At 39.3% G+C, this 15141-nt stretch overlaps 1 protein-coding gene across 2 annotated transcripts in view; it reads left to right on the top strand.

The window, feature by feature from the left end:
- ZNF385D (zinc finger protein 385D) overlaps positions 1–15141 on the top strand; it is a 1012439-nt gene that overhangs the window by 662359 nt on the left and 334939 nt on the right. The window contains exon 1 of one of the 2 annotated variants that reach the window (XM_011974769.1): positions 2715–3255. The exons of the other annotated variant lie outside the window; for it this stretch is intronic. Within the exon in view, the coding sequence (XP_011830159.1) occupies positions 3234–3255 (22 nt within the window). The 5' untranslated portion in view covers positions 2715–3233. Of the gene's footprint in view, positions 1–2714; positions 3256–15141 lie in introns of those variants that run through there. 2 annotated transcript variants of the gene reach the window in all.

The raw sequence follows: 15141 nt of genomic DNA, 5'->3' as shown, positions 1-15141 counted from the left end.
AAAAAAAAAAAAAAGTATGTTGAAGAAAAGTGTGTACTACCATGTTCATTGCAGTATTACTCACAGGAATCAAGCAAGGTGTCCACTAGTGGATGAATGGATAACAAAGATGTCACATATATACATAATGATATATGAATAGTATTCCATCAACCTTTTAAAAAAAGAAGATCCTCTCATTGGTGACAATATGGATAAACCTGGAGGACATTGTTGTCTTACGTGAAATAAGCCAGGTACAGAAAAACAAATACCCAATGATATCACTTACAGGTAGAGTGTAAAAAAGTCAAACTCTATAGAAACAGGAATAAAATGGTTACCAGAGCTGCAGAGCGAGAGTATTAGGGAGATGCTGGTCAAAGTACAAAATGCAAACACACACACACACACAAAACAACAACAACCAAAAGTTACATTTTTTTCTTTATATACAAATAAAGAAAGAAAATAGTTTATGTAAAACAGGAAAAAGTATAAAATTAAAACAAAAATCACTTGTTTTCCATCCGGAGATAAACAATTTTGTTTCTTAGGCTTCTACAGTCCAGATAACTCTTAACTGCAGGGAAGGGGGGCATACACCTTTAGTTAAAAGGACATCTTCTTTTTCTGTTTGAACAGAATTACATTGTGTAGATACTACACTCAGTTGCTTCTAGAATGCCAAATTCTTTCAAAGGCTACATGCTGCTTTTTGGGGTATACTACCAGGCAAAGATTGGCATGTTCTATTACCAAATACTCCCTGCTGATGTATTCGTGACCATATAGATATATTTGTTTCTAGAACATGCAGTGACATTGTTTTATTGGGGGTGACTTTTAACTGAGCCATTATAAATAGCATATTTATTTGAAGAAGGAAACCTGTTGGAGAACTCTAATATAAATTCAACAAACAAATAGTAAGACAACTGTTTCTTACTCATCACATCATTGAGAAAGTTGCTTAACATCTCTGAGCCTCCGGTTCTTCATCTGTGACATCTGTAATATCTACCTTTCTATATCTCAATTTGTTAGTAATAAAGATGACATGTGAAAGTGCCTTTTCACTGTAAAATGTCATGCAAATGCAAGGGTGTTATTAATGATTAAGGTAGTCCTTTAGTGTTTCAAATCTCCTATTTGAAACTCAACTCTCAATGCTTGCATCTTCCAACTACAGGAACTCAAATGGACCCAAAGCACTAACATTAAACTACAGTGCCCCCTAGCACATGTAGGAGGTCAAGGCAGCTTACAGGCTTCATGAATAGGCTCTACCACAGATGGTTCTTTTGCCTGAGGGAAGAACTATTAATTGTACTTTTGGACAATTTCCATTTGTCCAAAAGGCAAAAACATTTATGCATTTTCTTCAACATTTGCCTGTAACATTGTTTTTATTTTAATTTTTAAAAGGGAGTAAAAAAGTTAATATCCTGTACTATTTACATTTTCCTCTGGTTGCTTTAAATTAAGAGTATTTCTAAAAGAACGGTACTAGATTTATCTTAAGATTCACCGTGATGTTTCTGATTTATATTTGCTTACCTATTTTCACTCACCAAATTCTTTACAATCTAGTGTGAGAGAGGATATTGTTCATTGCACTCTTTTCACAGAGGTAGAATACGGAGTTAAGCTTTTATGCAAGATTGTACAGAAAGCTATTATTATGAGCTTCAGCCCCCTAATTTCTATACACATTAAATCCACCAAGAGACACAGAATTGTGTAAGGAATTGCCATAGAATATTTTAATATCAAAATGTAGAAATATTTGCTATCATAGTTTTATAAAAGCCCAGATTAAAAATATATCAATTGGGTTCTTCCATAGACTACAGTTCTTTGTTTATATTTGGTTCTTAATTTCATAATTTTTTATAGAAATTTATAAGTTCAAATCTCCCAGTACGTAAATTGGTTCCCAAAGTGATGAGTCCTTAGGAAAGGAAACGTGCTGTATGAGTTTATTTTTTCCATGCTGTGCATTTAAGTATTAATCAGCATAGCTTTCAGGGATTTCTTTCTAATATCCTTTCCTATGTAAGATAAGGACTGCAATTCATTATACCATTGGAGGAGCCAGAGGCTTTGCTAAGTTTTGCCTTTCTTGACTGTTCATCTCAAATTTAATGGGAGTGTGTGTGTGTGTGTGTGTGTGTGTGTGTGTGTAGCTATATTAAATTGGTGACTAGACTTTAATTATGACACAATGTTGGTTGCCCTTCAGGCTAATCATCTCTCCCTTTCAGGAGGTCAAGGATCATTTCAGCCTCAGTGTGCTTTATAACTACCTACTAAGGGAGGCAGCAAATCCTGGGCAACTGAGATGTGACTTTTATCATCAGTTATTTTTCTTTATATCTTTCTATCAACATAGCTCAGGGAACACTCAAGAAATAAAAAATTACTCTTCACCAAGTACTAGCTTTCTGGGATCTGATCACTTCTAAGTGTAAACCTCTATTACCCTAGCAATGGTCCCTGGCGTTCCTTTTATTCCTCTTATATATAAACATCACAAAAAATAACAACAAACCCTCAAGCCTACAGCAAAGAGAACGCAAGCACGGCACCATCCCTCTTCGTACTGCCGTTTTCACTTGGTAGAGGAGGTTAAATTTTGGAGAGAATGGTGGCATTCATAGGAGGGGCGGGGTAAAAGTGTTGTCTAATTTACACGTTAATGGCAGAACTCGCCTTAACCACGTCCCTCCTGCACAGTGGTGAAATCCTCCTGTGTGCTCCTGTGTGGATCCCGAGACCCTTCTCGCTTTAAGAGAGCCTCCCGCGCCCCTCACTCCGCCCCTTCCCAAGTCTCTGGGCTCGTCAAAGCTTCCCGAGAGCCATGGTTGGTCCAGGCAGGCAATCGGAGCACCTCATGGAGCGGCTGCTAACCCAGGGTGGGGTGGGGTGGGGTGGAGGGGTCTGTTTGTAGTACTCTCAGTCCTGATGTCACAGGCGCGGCAAGGACATCGCAAGGAGGAGTCGGATTACAGTAAGGATGGGCAGTGCAGCAGGCAGCCCCAGCGCACTCTCCAGCCGCCGGGGATCTTAGCCCCGGAAAGGCAGGCTGCAAGGCGCTCATCCCGCGGAGGAGGCACGCTCTCGGCGCTCACTGCTCTCCACGCCGGGGACATTTCCACCGAATGTAGCATGAAACGGCTCTGCTCTGCGTGCCAGCCTTGGGTGAGAGCTGATGCTGAAGACAACGCGGTGGGATTCCAGCTGTCTGATTAATGAGAAACATAATGTATTTTGGTGAGTGTTCACTCTGATGATGTAATTCTGGGGGTGTCCGGCTCTTCATCAGTGCAGACAAGCCCTTAAAAAATTCTTTAAGCTGCAAGAATATATTACATTAAACCTACCTCCAGTTGGCAACTGGAGGACCAAGCCGGTGCAGCCTTCAAAGCTTCCTTTGTGCCACTATTGGGGCTGTTAATTTGGCCGTGGATGAGTTTAAGTTGGAAAAGAAAAGAGACAGGGACGTGTGTGGGGGGGCAAACTTTGCCTTGATTTGCCCGAATGAAGTTGGCTGTTTTAGCTAGGTGAAGGAGAAATGGTGCAGCGTGGGAAGTCATGAGCAAACTTAATGGAATGTGAAACAAAGTTCCTATACTACTGATGCTGTGAAAGCTTAGTCAATATGAGCATTTCATTAAGCATTTGCTGTTTTTTCTTGTCCAGAGGCGGAGAAGGAAAACATTCTCTAGTGAGCAGTGGTTGAGCAGCTGAGAACACTTCTCTTTATCATCTCAGTGCTCTGTCTAGCTAGGAGCAGCCTAGCACAAAATGCATATTACTTTAAACCTTTAGAGGTCTCGGAGCTGTCAAATATTTGTGCAGTTTAGTGTTGTGCCACGGTAGAAACCTCAGTTAGGTTTTCACTTGAGCTGCCTGCATTTCCAGAAAGCATGTTCAGGCTTAGATCTGAGCTATCAGTTGAGCACTGGAAGTGGGCTTGGAGCTGGGCATTTGCACTCTTAACGCTGCAACTTACTGCTAGTACAGGAGGCAAGTCCCTTCACTAAATAAGAAGAAGTCAAGGATAAGGACTGAATATTTGTTCGTCCTCTCTGAAGTTATGCTTTCCTTCTGTAAGTCCCATCTGGCATCATCATTTAAGGGCATCTATGTGATATTAAAAGGTTTCATAGAGCAACTGGAGAGGGGCTAGAAATGTATCCAAGATGCAAATTCTCTGATTTCTTGATTTGCTTTCAATATTAAATCTAGAGTCTTCTTTCAGATTAAAGAGGTATTTAGATAAACTTAGGTTGGGGCACTATTAGTTTGTTGGGCATTTATTTCTGTATGTACTATTTGCTCTGTTTTGTTTCCTTTAGTCTTTGAGACATTTGAGAGAGTGTGGAAGGAACCTAAGTTCCAAAAGCTAAATGCCTTTAGTTGTCTTGACGGTTTTGATTTCCCTATAATTTGTGTCATATTAGAAAAGAAGTCTTAAAATAACTGAAAATGATTTGGAAAAAACAGTCTTCATTGCTTCACCAAATTTAAGCAGAATCTATAGTTAAAAACCATCTCTTTCCAGTGGGTAGTGATGGAGGTGGTAAGCTTGTTTATTGGCCACTATTAGACTTTATCATGCATATATTTTCATAAATGGAAAAGCTTGTAAAGATAATAAGTCTTTTGGACAAAATAAAATTTCGGCATCAGTAATGATACTGAAGGGTGATGAAATTATAATTTTAGTTTATATTTTCACCCTGTTGCAACAATTCCTTATGTGATTGTCATGAGGAAGTAGGGCCAGTTAGAATAGCAGTAAAGTCTAAAAGTACTGGTCAAAGGCCATCCATGCTGTACTGGATTATCGTGTGACTATTGGAGAAATGTTCACTGGGCTAGCTCGTGTTATTAACTGTATGCTAGTTCAGCCTCTTGTAAAGCAGAGTGATTCATAGGGTAATCAGTTTCATTGTGTAACACAAGTTTTTAATAGTACGAATTGAAATGTGATGTCCTACTTACTTCAGATGACACTCTACTCTTTGAAAGGCAAGGCTAAAGTTGCCCTCCGTGTCTTGAACATTGTCTTACCATAATTTTGGTATAAGAGGTGTTTTTCTATTCCCAGAGGAAATCCTAGGTATTCAGGAATGCCGTTTCTTTCAGGGTATGCTATGCAGCTTGTCGTTCAAGCTGTTAGATATCCACAACTTTGGGAGCCCACCTGTCTCTAAAAAAAATGTGTAGTACAAGAGCGAGGGCAAAAATAATTAAGCAGTATACTTCAGGCATGTTAAAATTCAATAGCATCCTAATGTTTGAAAATCCTAAAGACTATGTATGTATATATGTATGTATGTATGTACGTACACACATATATGTGTACATGTGTATGTATCTTAATGTGTTTGTGTTCAAAATTGTAGCGATTTCAGGTAATTCTTCAAAACAATGCTTTCACTTTGCAAATTGGTTGGCCATTACTTTCTTCTTCATTTTTCAACTGCAAATGGTTTATCAAGTCAGGGAGAACAGGGACAAAGGGAAAGCGATGCTGCATTCTTAGGTTTTTCTGGTGATTTGTGAGAATGGGGTAGAGGTGTCATAAGTCCTTTATTTGTGTCCCCAGCAGAGCGTGATGAAGAGCATGGTGATGCTATGGTAAGGGGTGAATTGATATGAAAGCAGGATATTTACTTCCTTTATAAATCATCTGATTTGTCAGTGTTGCCCCCTCCCCCCTACCCCTTCAAATATAGCTGAAGAATCACTGCCTGAATAGCCTGGCTCAGCCTATCTGCTTCAATTCATTCCTCCTTCCCCTTGGGACTGGACAACTGGACCCTGCCCTAGCTTAGTTGGAGTCAGTTGTGTGTGTGCAAGTTGGTGGAATATGTAATATTTTCGGATCTCAAGAACAGCTCATGTTTGGAGCGTGCTGTCTCAGACTTACCAGACTAATAGAGCTTTCTAATGACTTACGCCTCACTCTTATCTCCTATTGAGATTTTAGTGCAGTGTTTTCAATAATCGCTCATCTGTACTTCCTGTGCCATGATTTAAGAGTTTGCTGTTAAGTCACCGTGGATACTTTCGTTACTTAATCTATCGATCTTGGATCTTGCATTCACTATTTGGAGTTAAATATAAGGTTCATATGGGAGAAGGAAGCAGGGAAAATCTCAGTCAGCAAACTGAGTGTGATTTACTGTAAAAGCAAGGGAAAAATATAAATACTTATGATTTTACCCTCCCACCCCCATCAATATTTTACATAGTTAAAAATTACATGTGCCAAAGATGAATAGCCATTAATAATTTATCCAGAAATAAAAGCAAGGCAGCTGGGGGACTTCTCCCTAGATTAAGGAGAAGAGGCTGTGGGTGGTTGTCAGTACAATGGACTGAGCTGCCCAGTTACAGTTTAGTTAAGAGGACTGTGCTGGTATGAAGGGCAGGGTCTTTGCTTGAGTGCACCCTGGCGATTGCTCAGCACCTGGCAGAAGGTTGTAACTGTGCACTGTCTCCAGCTCTAAGCACCGTATGTTTGAATCGTCTCCCCCTTCCCATCTGGCCTGACACATTTCTCCACTGCTGGATAGGTGAGTCGTTGCCAGTGGTCATGTCAACCACACAGATTCCCCATGGTTGGCCAGAGAGATGCCATGTCTCACCCTTTGCCATCGGGAGAGAAAATGGGAGGCTGATGTACTGAAGAAATTCTGTGTGGGTGCATATCAGTAAGCTTTCAATTCTGAGTCAAGCAGGTAGAGACTGTGGTAAGCTTATAGCCAAGAAGGAGCTGGGGCTTGCCCCCATGATAATACTCCTAAAAAAAAATGAAATGATACGCCTTAAACAGAACTAAGAGGCAAATATTAGGGTTCTCCCTAAATGTTACTATTAATGGCATATTAATTAAACCTAGAGAAAAGGGCAGGCAAAATTTAGAAAGTGTGAATGAACCATTCAAGTTCGCTTTGGTGTTAGTTGTGGATCAACTCTCTTCATTAAAATGCCTAAGAAAAATAAGAAACACATTTGGTGGTGTGCCTGTAATAAAAAAAAAACCTGAGGAAGCTTTTAGTACAACAGCTAAAAAAAAAAAAAAAAATATCTAGTAGGAAAATTCTAGGACAGAACCCTATTCCCCTGCCTATAGTAGACACATTTGCACATTGTCTTAGGAAGGACTTTTGTTTTCCCCTGGAATGTTTAGAACATTCTCAAGTCAGCGCTTACACTTTTGGTTGTAGCTGGACCATCAAGTTCACCTCCACACTAGTGTGCCAGAAAAACATTTAAATGGCAAGGTTATGAGGAAGGAAATGATCAGAAAGCAGCAGGCAGCAGAGAAAAACATTCTTCTTTTTTAGTGGTTTCAGTGGAAACATTTAACTCCTTCTAATTAGTTTGTACTGAGTGATCTGTTATGGAGAATTAGGTCCACTAGACTATTTCTAAACACTCAGCCAGTGTTTCTCTCTTCCTGAAGCTGACAGGGGAGAGAATAATTCAGCAAGGAACTTCTATGTCTAAAGTCCCCCTTTTAAAGCTTGAAGTCCTGACCATTATGTCTTATTACACTTAAATCTAAATTACATGCAATAAATTACTACAAAACAGGGCTGGAGAATGTAACAGGTGAATACTATCAGAAAGGGTCATGCATAAGAATCTGAAATCTAAGATAACTTTAAAAACCATAAAGATTTCTTCCTCAAGACTATTCTCCTTTTAATTTCACGTGAAGTTCTTATTTTAAAAGCCAAATTCCAAATTTGATCAATATACCAGTAACATGGATTCCTCCTTATCACACCCTTAAATTTTAAGCTAGTTTTTTAAAGACCTCCATAGTTGTTGTGATTATATGGAAATGAGATACGTTTATTTAAGGGATAAGTTCCAAAATTCATGAGCTAATGATGACTTGCAAAGTTACGCTTTCGTGGGTGACATAATTGTTCCAAAAAACAAATGAAAAATTTAAATTAGTGGTTTCTGATTTCCATTCCAGAAGATTTGGTCACAGCTGCTTTTGACTGAACACTCCCTTGATAAGACAAGATGTATTGGTTGGTGTGTGTGTGTTTAATACTGGAATGTCAAATAGTTCCTTGTTACGTAGATACTTAATATTATACTTCATTCATAGCATTTATGTATTCCTGGATCTTTTCACATCATTTGAGATGTAATACATTAAGTATTGACTTAATAAGGTAGATATTAAAGTATTTTTTAAGCACAGCTGGCTTTCAAGTTTAGCAACCATTATATACATTAAAGGTTCTAAAAATCAAGTCATAAGGATCATTTTCAAAGCTTTTCCTGCCTAAGAAAGCATGATGCTTGTATAAGCAGAAACCTATTTCTACTTTGACCTTGAGAAAGGGATGTTTCCATTTGTATGGCACTACGAAAACCATGTCAAAAAACAACAAAGGTCATAGTCCCTGCCCTCTCTCTTTCTGTCTGTCTCTCTTTAAAGAAGCCATTACATATCATTTCCCACAAAGATTAGTTTTGCAACAGCATTTCACACATGATTGGTGGCATTAAGAGAAAATACAGCATAAGAGGTGGCTAGAAATATCAAAGCTTAAAGTGGTTGAGATCATGCTTGAACCAAATTGCTAGGATTGAAAATAGGAAGATGCTCTGCTCTGTCGCAGCGTTAAAATCGTTATGAAGCAGCTGGAAGTCAGCCCTGACTGAATATGAACTCCAGGTTTACACAGCCCTTAAAATGGAAGGTATTTTCATGAAACCCTCTTGATTCCAAAACCTCAAATGCATATGAACCTGTATTAGGGCACTGGCTGGGATGTAGTGAATCTCTTTTCTTTCTTATCAATCTTTCAGTTTTTTTCTTTTTTTGCCCACATGCATTATCACATTTCTGTAAGTTGAGAGGAAAAAGAAAAGTAACCTGACCAAGGTCAGAAAGGAAATCCACAGCAGTATCAGGATGGACGCTCACAGAAAATGCTGTCTGCCCCACAGGAAGATGGGTGCTATGGGAGCAGGAATGGGGTTGGTAGGCTGAGAGTTTTTAATGGATAAATGTTGTTTAATCTATATCCTCAGCACTCTTCTTAGTGCCAGGCACTTAGAAATATGTGTTGGATGTGCAAGACTGAATGGGTGTTGGAGAGCAGAGAGGAAGGGAATCCACTTCCTCCACGCATTCCCTAAGGCTGATATTCCCTATGAAAGCTAATACTCCGGCATTGACAAGAGAAACAATCCCTTTCGTTGCTGAAACACTAGTGGGTTTTTTGTTTTTTGTTTTTTTTAACCCAAGTCCTAGTAAGGACTAGGCCATAGAAATTAAATTTTAAACTAAATGTAATAAATTCCATAATCTTTTTTTCTGTTTCCAGTTGCTTCTTTCATAGGACTCTGCAGTATAAAGCTAGTGTTAACTCTATAGAATATTAAGGCCATCTGAAAAATATTTAAAATTCTATAAGATAGCAAAATTACAGTTTATAGTAACTCACCTGGTCACAATTTCAGTTTTCAGCTTCACTTTGCTTAAGTGAATTTTCTCCAGATGTTGGCATTCCCTTGCCAGCAGACTGGGATATGGAGAAAAGACCCTAGATGTACAAGTAGCTGAAAAGGTTTAGGAAGGTCTCCAGTTTTGAAGGTTGTCATTTATGATGGCAGAAGAAAATGAACATAATTTTGCCTACAATTTGCAGGGCTTTAGTAAAGTTGCTCTTCACACTTACCTTTTTTCATATTCAAGCATTTTGCTGATGAGGGAAAGTAGTTGCAGCAGATTGCTCTGAGGATAAAAATGCAATAAGGAATGTAAATGTACTTTAATAAACATGATCCCTTATACTTGTATAGCAATTTGCATTTTTCAAAATGTGTCAACATTTTGCTTTTTTAATCTTCAAAATGACCCATTGTGGGAAGTAGACGAAATATAATTATTCCTATTTTTAGGTGAGGAATTTGAGCCCCAGATGACTGACACAACTTTCTCAAGGTCACAAAGCTAGTGACTGTTAAGGTGTAGACTCTATGTCAGTACTTCTGAGACTTACTTCAGGGCTCTTTACAATGGAGAATGGGGGTAGGGAGATATTTTTATGAATGGAAGATTATTTGTAATAATAATACTTGAAAACATTCTCCAGCTAATAGCTAGAGAAATGAGTCAAATAATTGGGATCCAATACGTGTTTGTGTTTTGACTTGACTTTGTGAAATCACAATTCATAACAGAAATCTGAACATAATTTATAATTTTATTCTGCCTTGTCTTTTTACGTCAAATCATTAATAGTCAGAAAATATGAATTCTGCTTAGAAGACATGCATCAGTGTTATGGAGCTGAATGTTTGTGTGCCCCTTTTCCGAATGCATAAATTGAAGCCCTAATTCCTAATATGATAGTATGGAAGTGGGGCCTGTAGGAGGTAATTAAATTTAGATGAAGCCATTCGGGTGGAACCCTCAGGATGGGATTAGTGCCCTTATAAGAAGAGGAAGATATGAGAGCTTCCTCTGTCCACCATATGAGGCTATAGCAAGAAGGTAACTGCTGCAAGCCAGGAAGAAAGCCTAAGCAAAACCAAACCAGGCCTACACCTTGATCCTGGACTGCCCAGCCTCCAGAACTGGGAGAAATAAATGTCAGTTGTTTAAGCCCTCCAGTCTGTGGTATTTTGTCATGGCAGCCAGAACAGACTAAGACAGTTGGCCTCAGGCAGGAAGGATCCAGGCTTTCTCTACTGCCTCAGTTTCTCTAGTATCTATATTTAGTATAGATATTAAAGCTTATATTAATTGTATACTTATACTAATTGTATATTAATTGTATGTTTTTGCTGTCTCACTATTTAACTCAATGCTTATGAAAAATTTTGAAGTTATCTGTGCTACGAACTCTGATATTTACAGTGACCCCATCTTCACCATTTGTTCAAGATGGAATCCCAGTCTAGTCTTTATTCCATGACTGATAAGTAGGAAAAAGGCCTACTTTTTCCTACTCTTCCTTTCAGTATTGCTGTGTCTTCCTTTCAGTATTGCTGTGTCCTTGGGAAAGTCATCTCACATTTTTGATGTTTTGTTTCTTTGTAAAATAATAATAATAATGTTTCTCATGGTTCTATTTGGAGGACTAAAATATGTTATACACATAAAAGTGCCTAGCACTGGAAAGTACATGGTAAACAGTGAGTTAAGTTTAATTCTTTATTTCTTTTTTTCCAACTCATATACAAATGTATGAAAATTGAGAAAAGTGATTTTGCCTGTTGGAGTCAAACTAGGAACCATGCTTAGTAAATTACATAGAAATAATTTAATGTAGATAATTTGGTATCTAGGTGATAGAAGCCACATGGGGAATGGTGAGACAATTCATAGAGTAGCAATAGCAAGAAACTAATAGTTATAGATGGAAACACAAGAGATAGAATCCTGAAGGCTGGGGCCCAGGGCCTCCTGGCAGGAGCTGGAATCATAGAGGGGATCCCACATTACACTCAGAGAGAGACAAAAAAATACCTTGGTTTCTCCCATTCTGTTGCCCTCCAATCCATTGTTTTCTGCCTCTCATTGGCAGAACTGAGCCGAGGCCAACTAAGGTGGCCTGGGAAATGTATCCTCCAGGTTTTAACCTCTACCTCTGCAGCTTAGAGGAAGAGCAAGAACAGATCTCAGGACAAATTGGCCAAAGACCTGCAGGGAGATCTTACCCCTGATCTATAAGTAGCAATTTAAATGGGAGAGTATTTCTGCAAAGCCACCTCAAGTATCAGTGAGCGTTTGGTTGGGGAAGATACACTTAACAGGGAAAGGAAGTATGGTTCAAGAGCTTTCAGCAGCTCTTCACCAATCCTCCTTGTTCAAGTAGGTCCTTTGTCACTTTCTGGTAGTGTGGCTTTGGACAAATTAGTGAATCTTTCTTTGCATCAGTATTAAATATAATCAGTTAAAAAGTCTGACAGTGAAGTTTAATGAAATTTGAATACAAACTTTATAATCTGCAAAGCAGTGTATAAATGGGCCTTGTTATGAAGGTGTGAAAAACCAAGTGAATTAGTAAAAGAAGTGGGGAGTTTGAAAAATAGCAACTTGAAAATAAATGTTCAGCTTTGCAGTTTAACATTCCAGCAGAGATTTCTGAGGACATTGAGAGAAGCATTTGGTTACTTCATCAAATAGCCTCTTGTATTGTGGTTTAAATATACCTTAGAGGCCACATCTAATCTATTCTTTGTCATTATTCTATACCAGTGGGAAAGTTCAGACTGAGAGGCAGGAAGAGAAAGTGAGCAGGGCAGGAACCCTGAGATTCCATGCCCCTTACTCTTTCCCCTCCAAGACTCTAATGGGCATAGACATATTGAAAACCGAGAGAGTTTATTAATGTTGCTTAGGAAATGAAGAGGAATTCAGTATTGATTTTTATCTATACCTCCATGTGTTGCTGTACTTTTAAAGACAGATTTCTTTGGCTGAATGGACCTACTACTAAAAAAAAAAAAAAAAAATCAAGGCAAAATATTCTGCTCCCATATAGAATTATTAGGATTTCTATCCAGGTCTGCTTGTAAAGTCCTGTGACAATTTACAACTTACGACGCTCTTGTTTTGAGGTACCACCACCGTAACTGCAGGGAAGCGTTTCCCTTGCAGCACACAATATGGAAGTCACCGTTACCATCAGGCGTTTTAATTAGCTGCCCTGAGGAATGGAGGGCTATAGCTTAGAGGTTTGTGGGCATTCTTAGGATTTGTATCCTAAGAAAAATGTATCAGTTACAAGGTAAATTGGAAACCAGATTGATTAATTTTTTTTTTCCTTTAAAAGAAAAGTTGTGTCGGATCCTAAATACTAACCTGGTGAATCACTTTGTTTATGGTATCCATCTGGTTTTTTTCTTACTTTTAAATCAATAAGTACAAATACTGTAGTGAGAAGCTCAAGGCATGACCTTTATGGACCTCTTGGTTTCCTTTGAGAATTCTCATCCGCCCTTTGTGAATAGCCCTGATGCTGGTAGGTGATAACCGGTGATGTGGCCACTGCTCCCAGAAGAGGAATTGAATATGGGCTGAATGCCTGCCTGTGCCAGGCGCTGCCATGAGTTATTCCATTGGTACCTCACCACCAACCTTAAGGGGAATATCAGTGGACCTAAACCTTGGCTATACAAAAGAATCACTTTGGAAACTTTGAAATGATACTAATGTCAAAGCGCTGTCACAGTCCATTATAACTAAATTCTCTAAAGGTGGAGCCAGGCATCTGCATTTTCATTTAATACCCCTCAGTTAATTATGAAGGACAGCCGGAACTGGCTGTCCAATTGGACCACTGAGATGGGAAATTTTAACCATTTTACAGAAAGCATCCTGAGGCCCTAGGAAGTTCCAGATTGCCCCAGGTCACCTCGGCAGCAGTTGGCTGGGTCAGGATTCCAGCCCAAGTCAGTCTGAGTCCAAAGCCTGGGTTCTTTCCCCAGGACACGTTGTCTCCTCTCGTGGAAATCAGTGTATGGCATGAAGTGTGGGCCTGGTTACACATTGCCTGTGCTGCCCATCCCTGGTTTCCACAGTGAACATCCCTAATGGCTGGGAACCCTTCCTTTCTACTTGAGATCCTTTATAGAGCTGGTACCCAAAAGAAGTCCATATTACCGTAGTTGATTCAGGATCACAGTAATAGAGTTCTGGAAAGGATTTTGAAATCTTGCTTCCCAAAACTTAGTGTTTGTACAAATTACCTGAAGATTATATTATAATATAGGTCCTGATTCAGTGGGTCTGAGATGTGGCCTAAGATTCTGCCTTTCTAACAAGCTCCCAGATGTTAAATGTTCCTGGTCCACCCACTGATCACACTTTGAGTAGTTACGCTTTAGAGATCAGTTAGATGAGCTACCACTTTATGCACATGTGGGAAATCAGGTCTAAGTTTCCAACCTAAGCATACTTATTTATTCTACAAGACACCGCATGGTCCATGGTTTGAGCTCCAATTATGGTGACCAATGATTCCATGTTGCCTAGGACTGAGAGGGTTTTCAGGATATTGGACTTTCAGCGTCAAAACAGAAAGTCTCATGTGTACGAGGATGAACTGGTCACTCTAGTTTCTGTAGACTGAATTTGAACCTTAGCTTCAACTCTCAAGAGTGGGGAGAAGTTGGGCAAACAACTTGATCTCTTTGAGCCTCAGTTTCTTAATCTGTGAAGCAGGAATAATAAAGGATACTCTCTAGTGTATTGGTAAAGATGAACTTAAATGGCATATGGAAATCACTGGAAACGCTGTCACAAGGTTCGCTTTCAGTAAATGTTCACAGTGGTTATTGCTGTTTATAGACCTGACTCGGTACTCCCTTCCATTACTGAAAAGAAGAAGAAATACCCCAAGATCAAGTGCAGGTGACCATGGATCATCTTTATTGCATCATCTCTGTACAAGGAGGGCAGCTTTTAAATCATCTCCTGCCCTTGTTATGATGGGCAAGCTGTAATGAAGTCATTCTTCATTGTACACTTTGCCTACCCCAAACATCAATACTAATGTTTTTTTGTTTGCTGCTTAGGGAAAGAAAGGCCTGGCTGAGACTTTGCCACCTTGGGACATTCCGATCTGGCCCCTCATGTTCCTGTCGACCTTGTTTATCCATTAGTGTTTCTCTGAGCTCTGTAACAACTTATGAGGGCGGCTGCAGCTAATGACTGTGCCTTCCATCTCCTGACCCGTCATTGTGTTAACAATCAATATCCTTAAAACAACACACACAGACAAGGCAGCTCCTCCACCGCAGCTTCCACTAAAAATGTCCGTGGAGAGAAAAAGAGAAAAACATTTAACTCATGCACTTCCTAGCACAGAGCGTGGCACAAGAACATCGGATTCATAAATGTTTATGGAGTGTGATAGCAAGCTGTGGGAATCTCTCTCTGATGCAAGTGACTTTTCAGTAGTGACCTTAGGCTCTACTTCCTCTTGCTCAATTGGATGGTGTTGAGAGAAAGAGGCTGGCTTTGCCAGTCACCACCCAGGAAAGTCAATTCACTCACCTCCTGTCAAATGCCATACGCTTCTCGGAGCATGTAGTCGGCTAGATATGTGATGATTAGTTGGGAAGCAAAGTGCACTTTTGTTTTTCTATTATCAC

The sequence above is a fragment of the Mandrillus leucophaeus genome, unplaced genomic scaffold, assembly GCF_000951045.1.
Source record: "Mandrillus leucophaeus isolate KB7577 unplaced genomic scaffold, Mleu.le_1.0 Scaffold149, whole genome shotgun sequence".
Taxonomy (NCBI): Eukaryota; Metazoa; Chordata; class Mammalia; order Primates; family Cercopithecidae; genus Mandrillus; species Mandrillus leucophaeus.
This window is presented reverse-complemented; position numbering and strand designations above follow the sequence as displayed.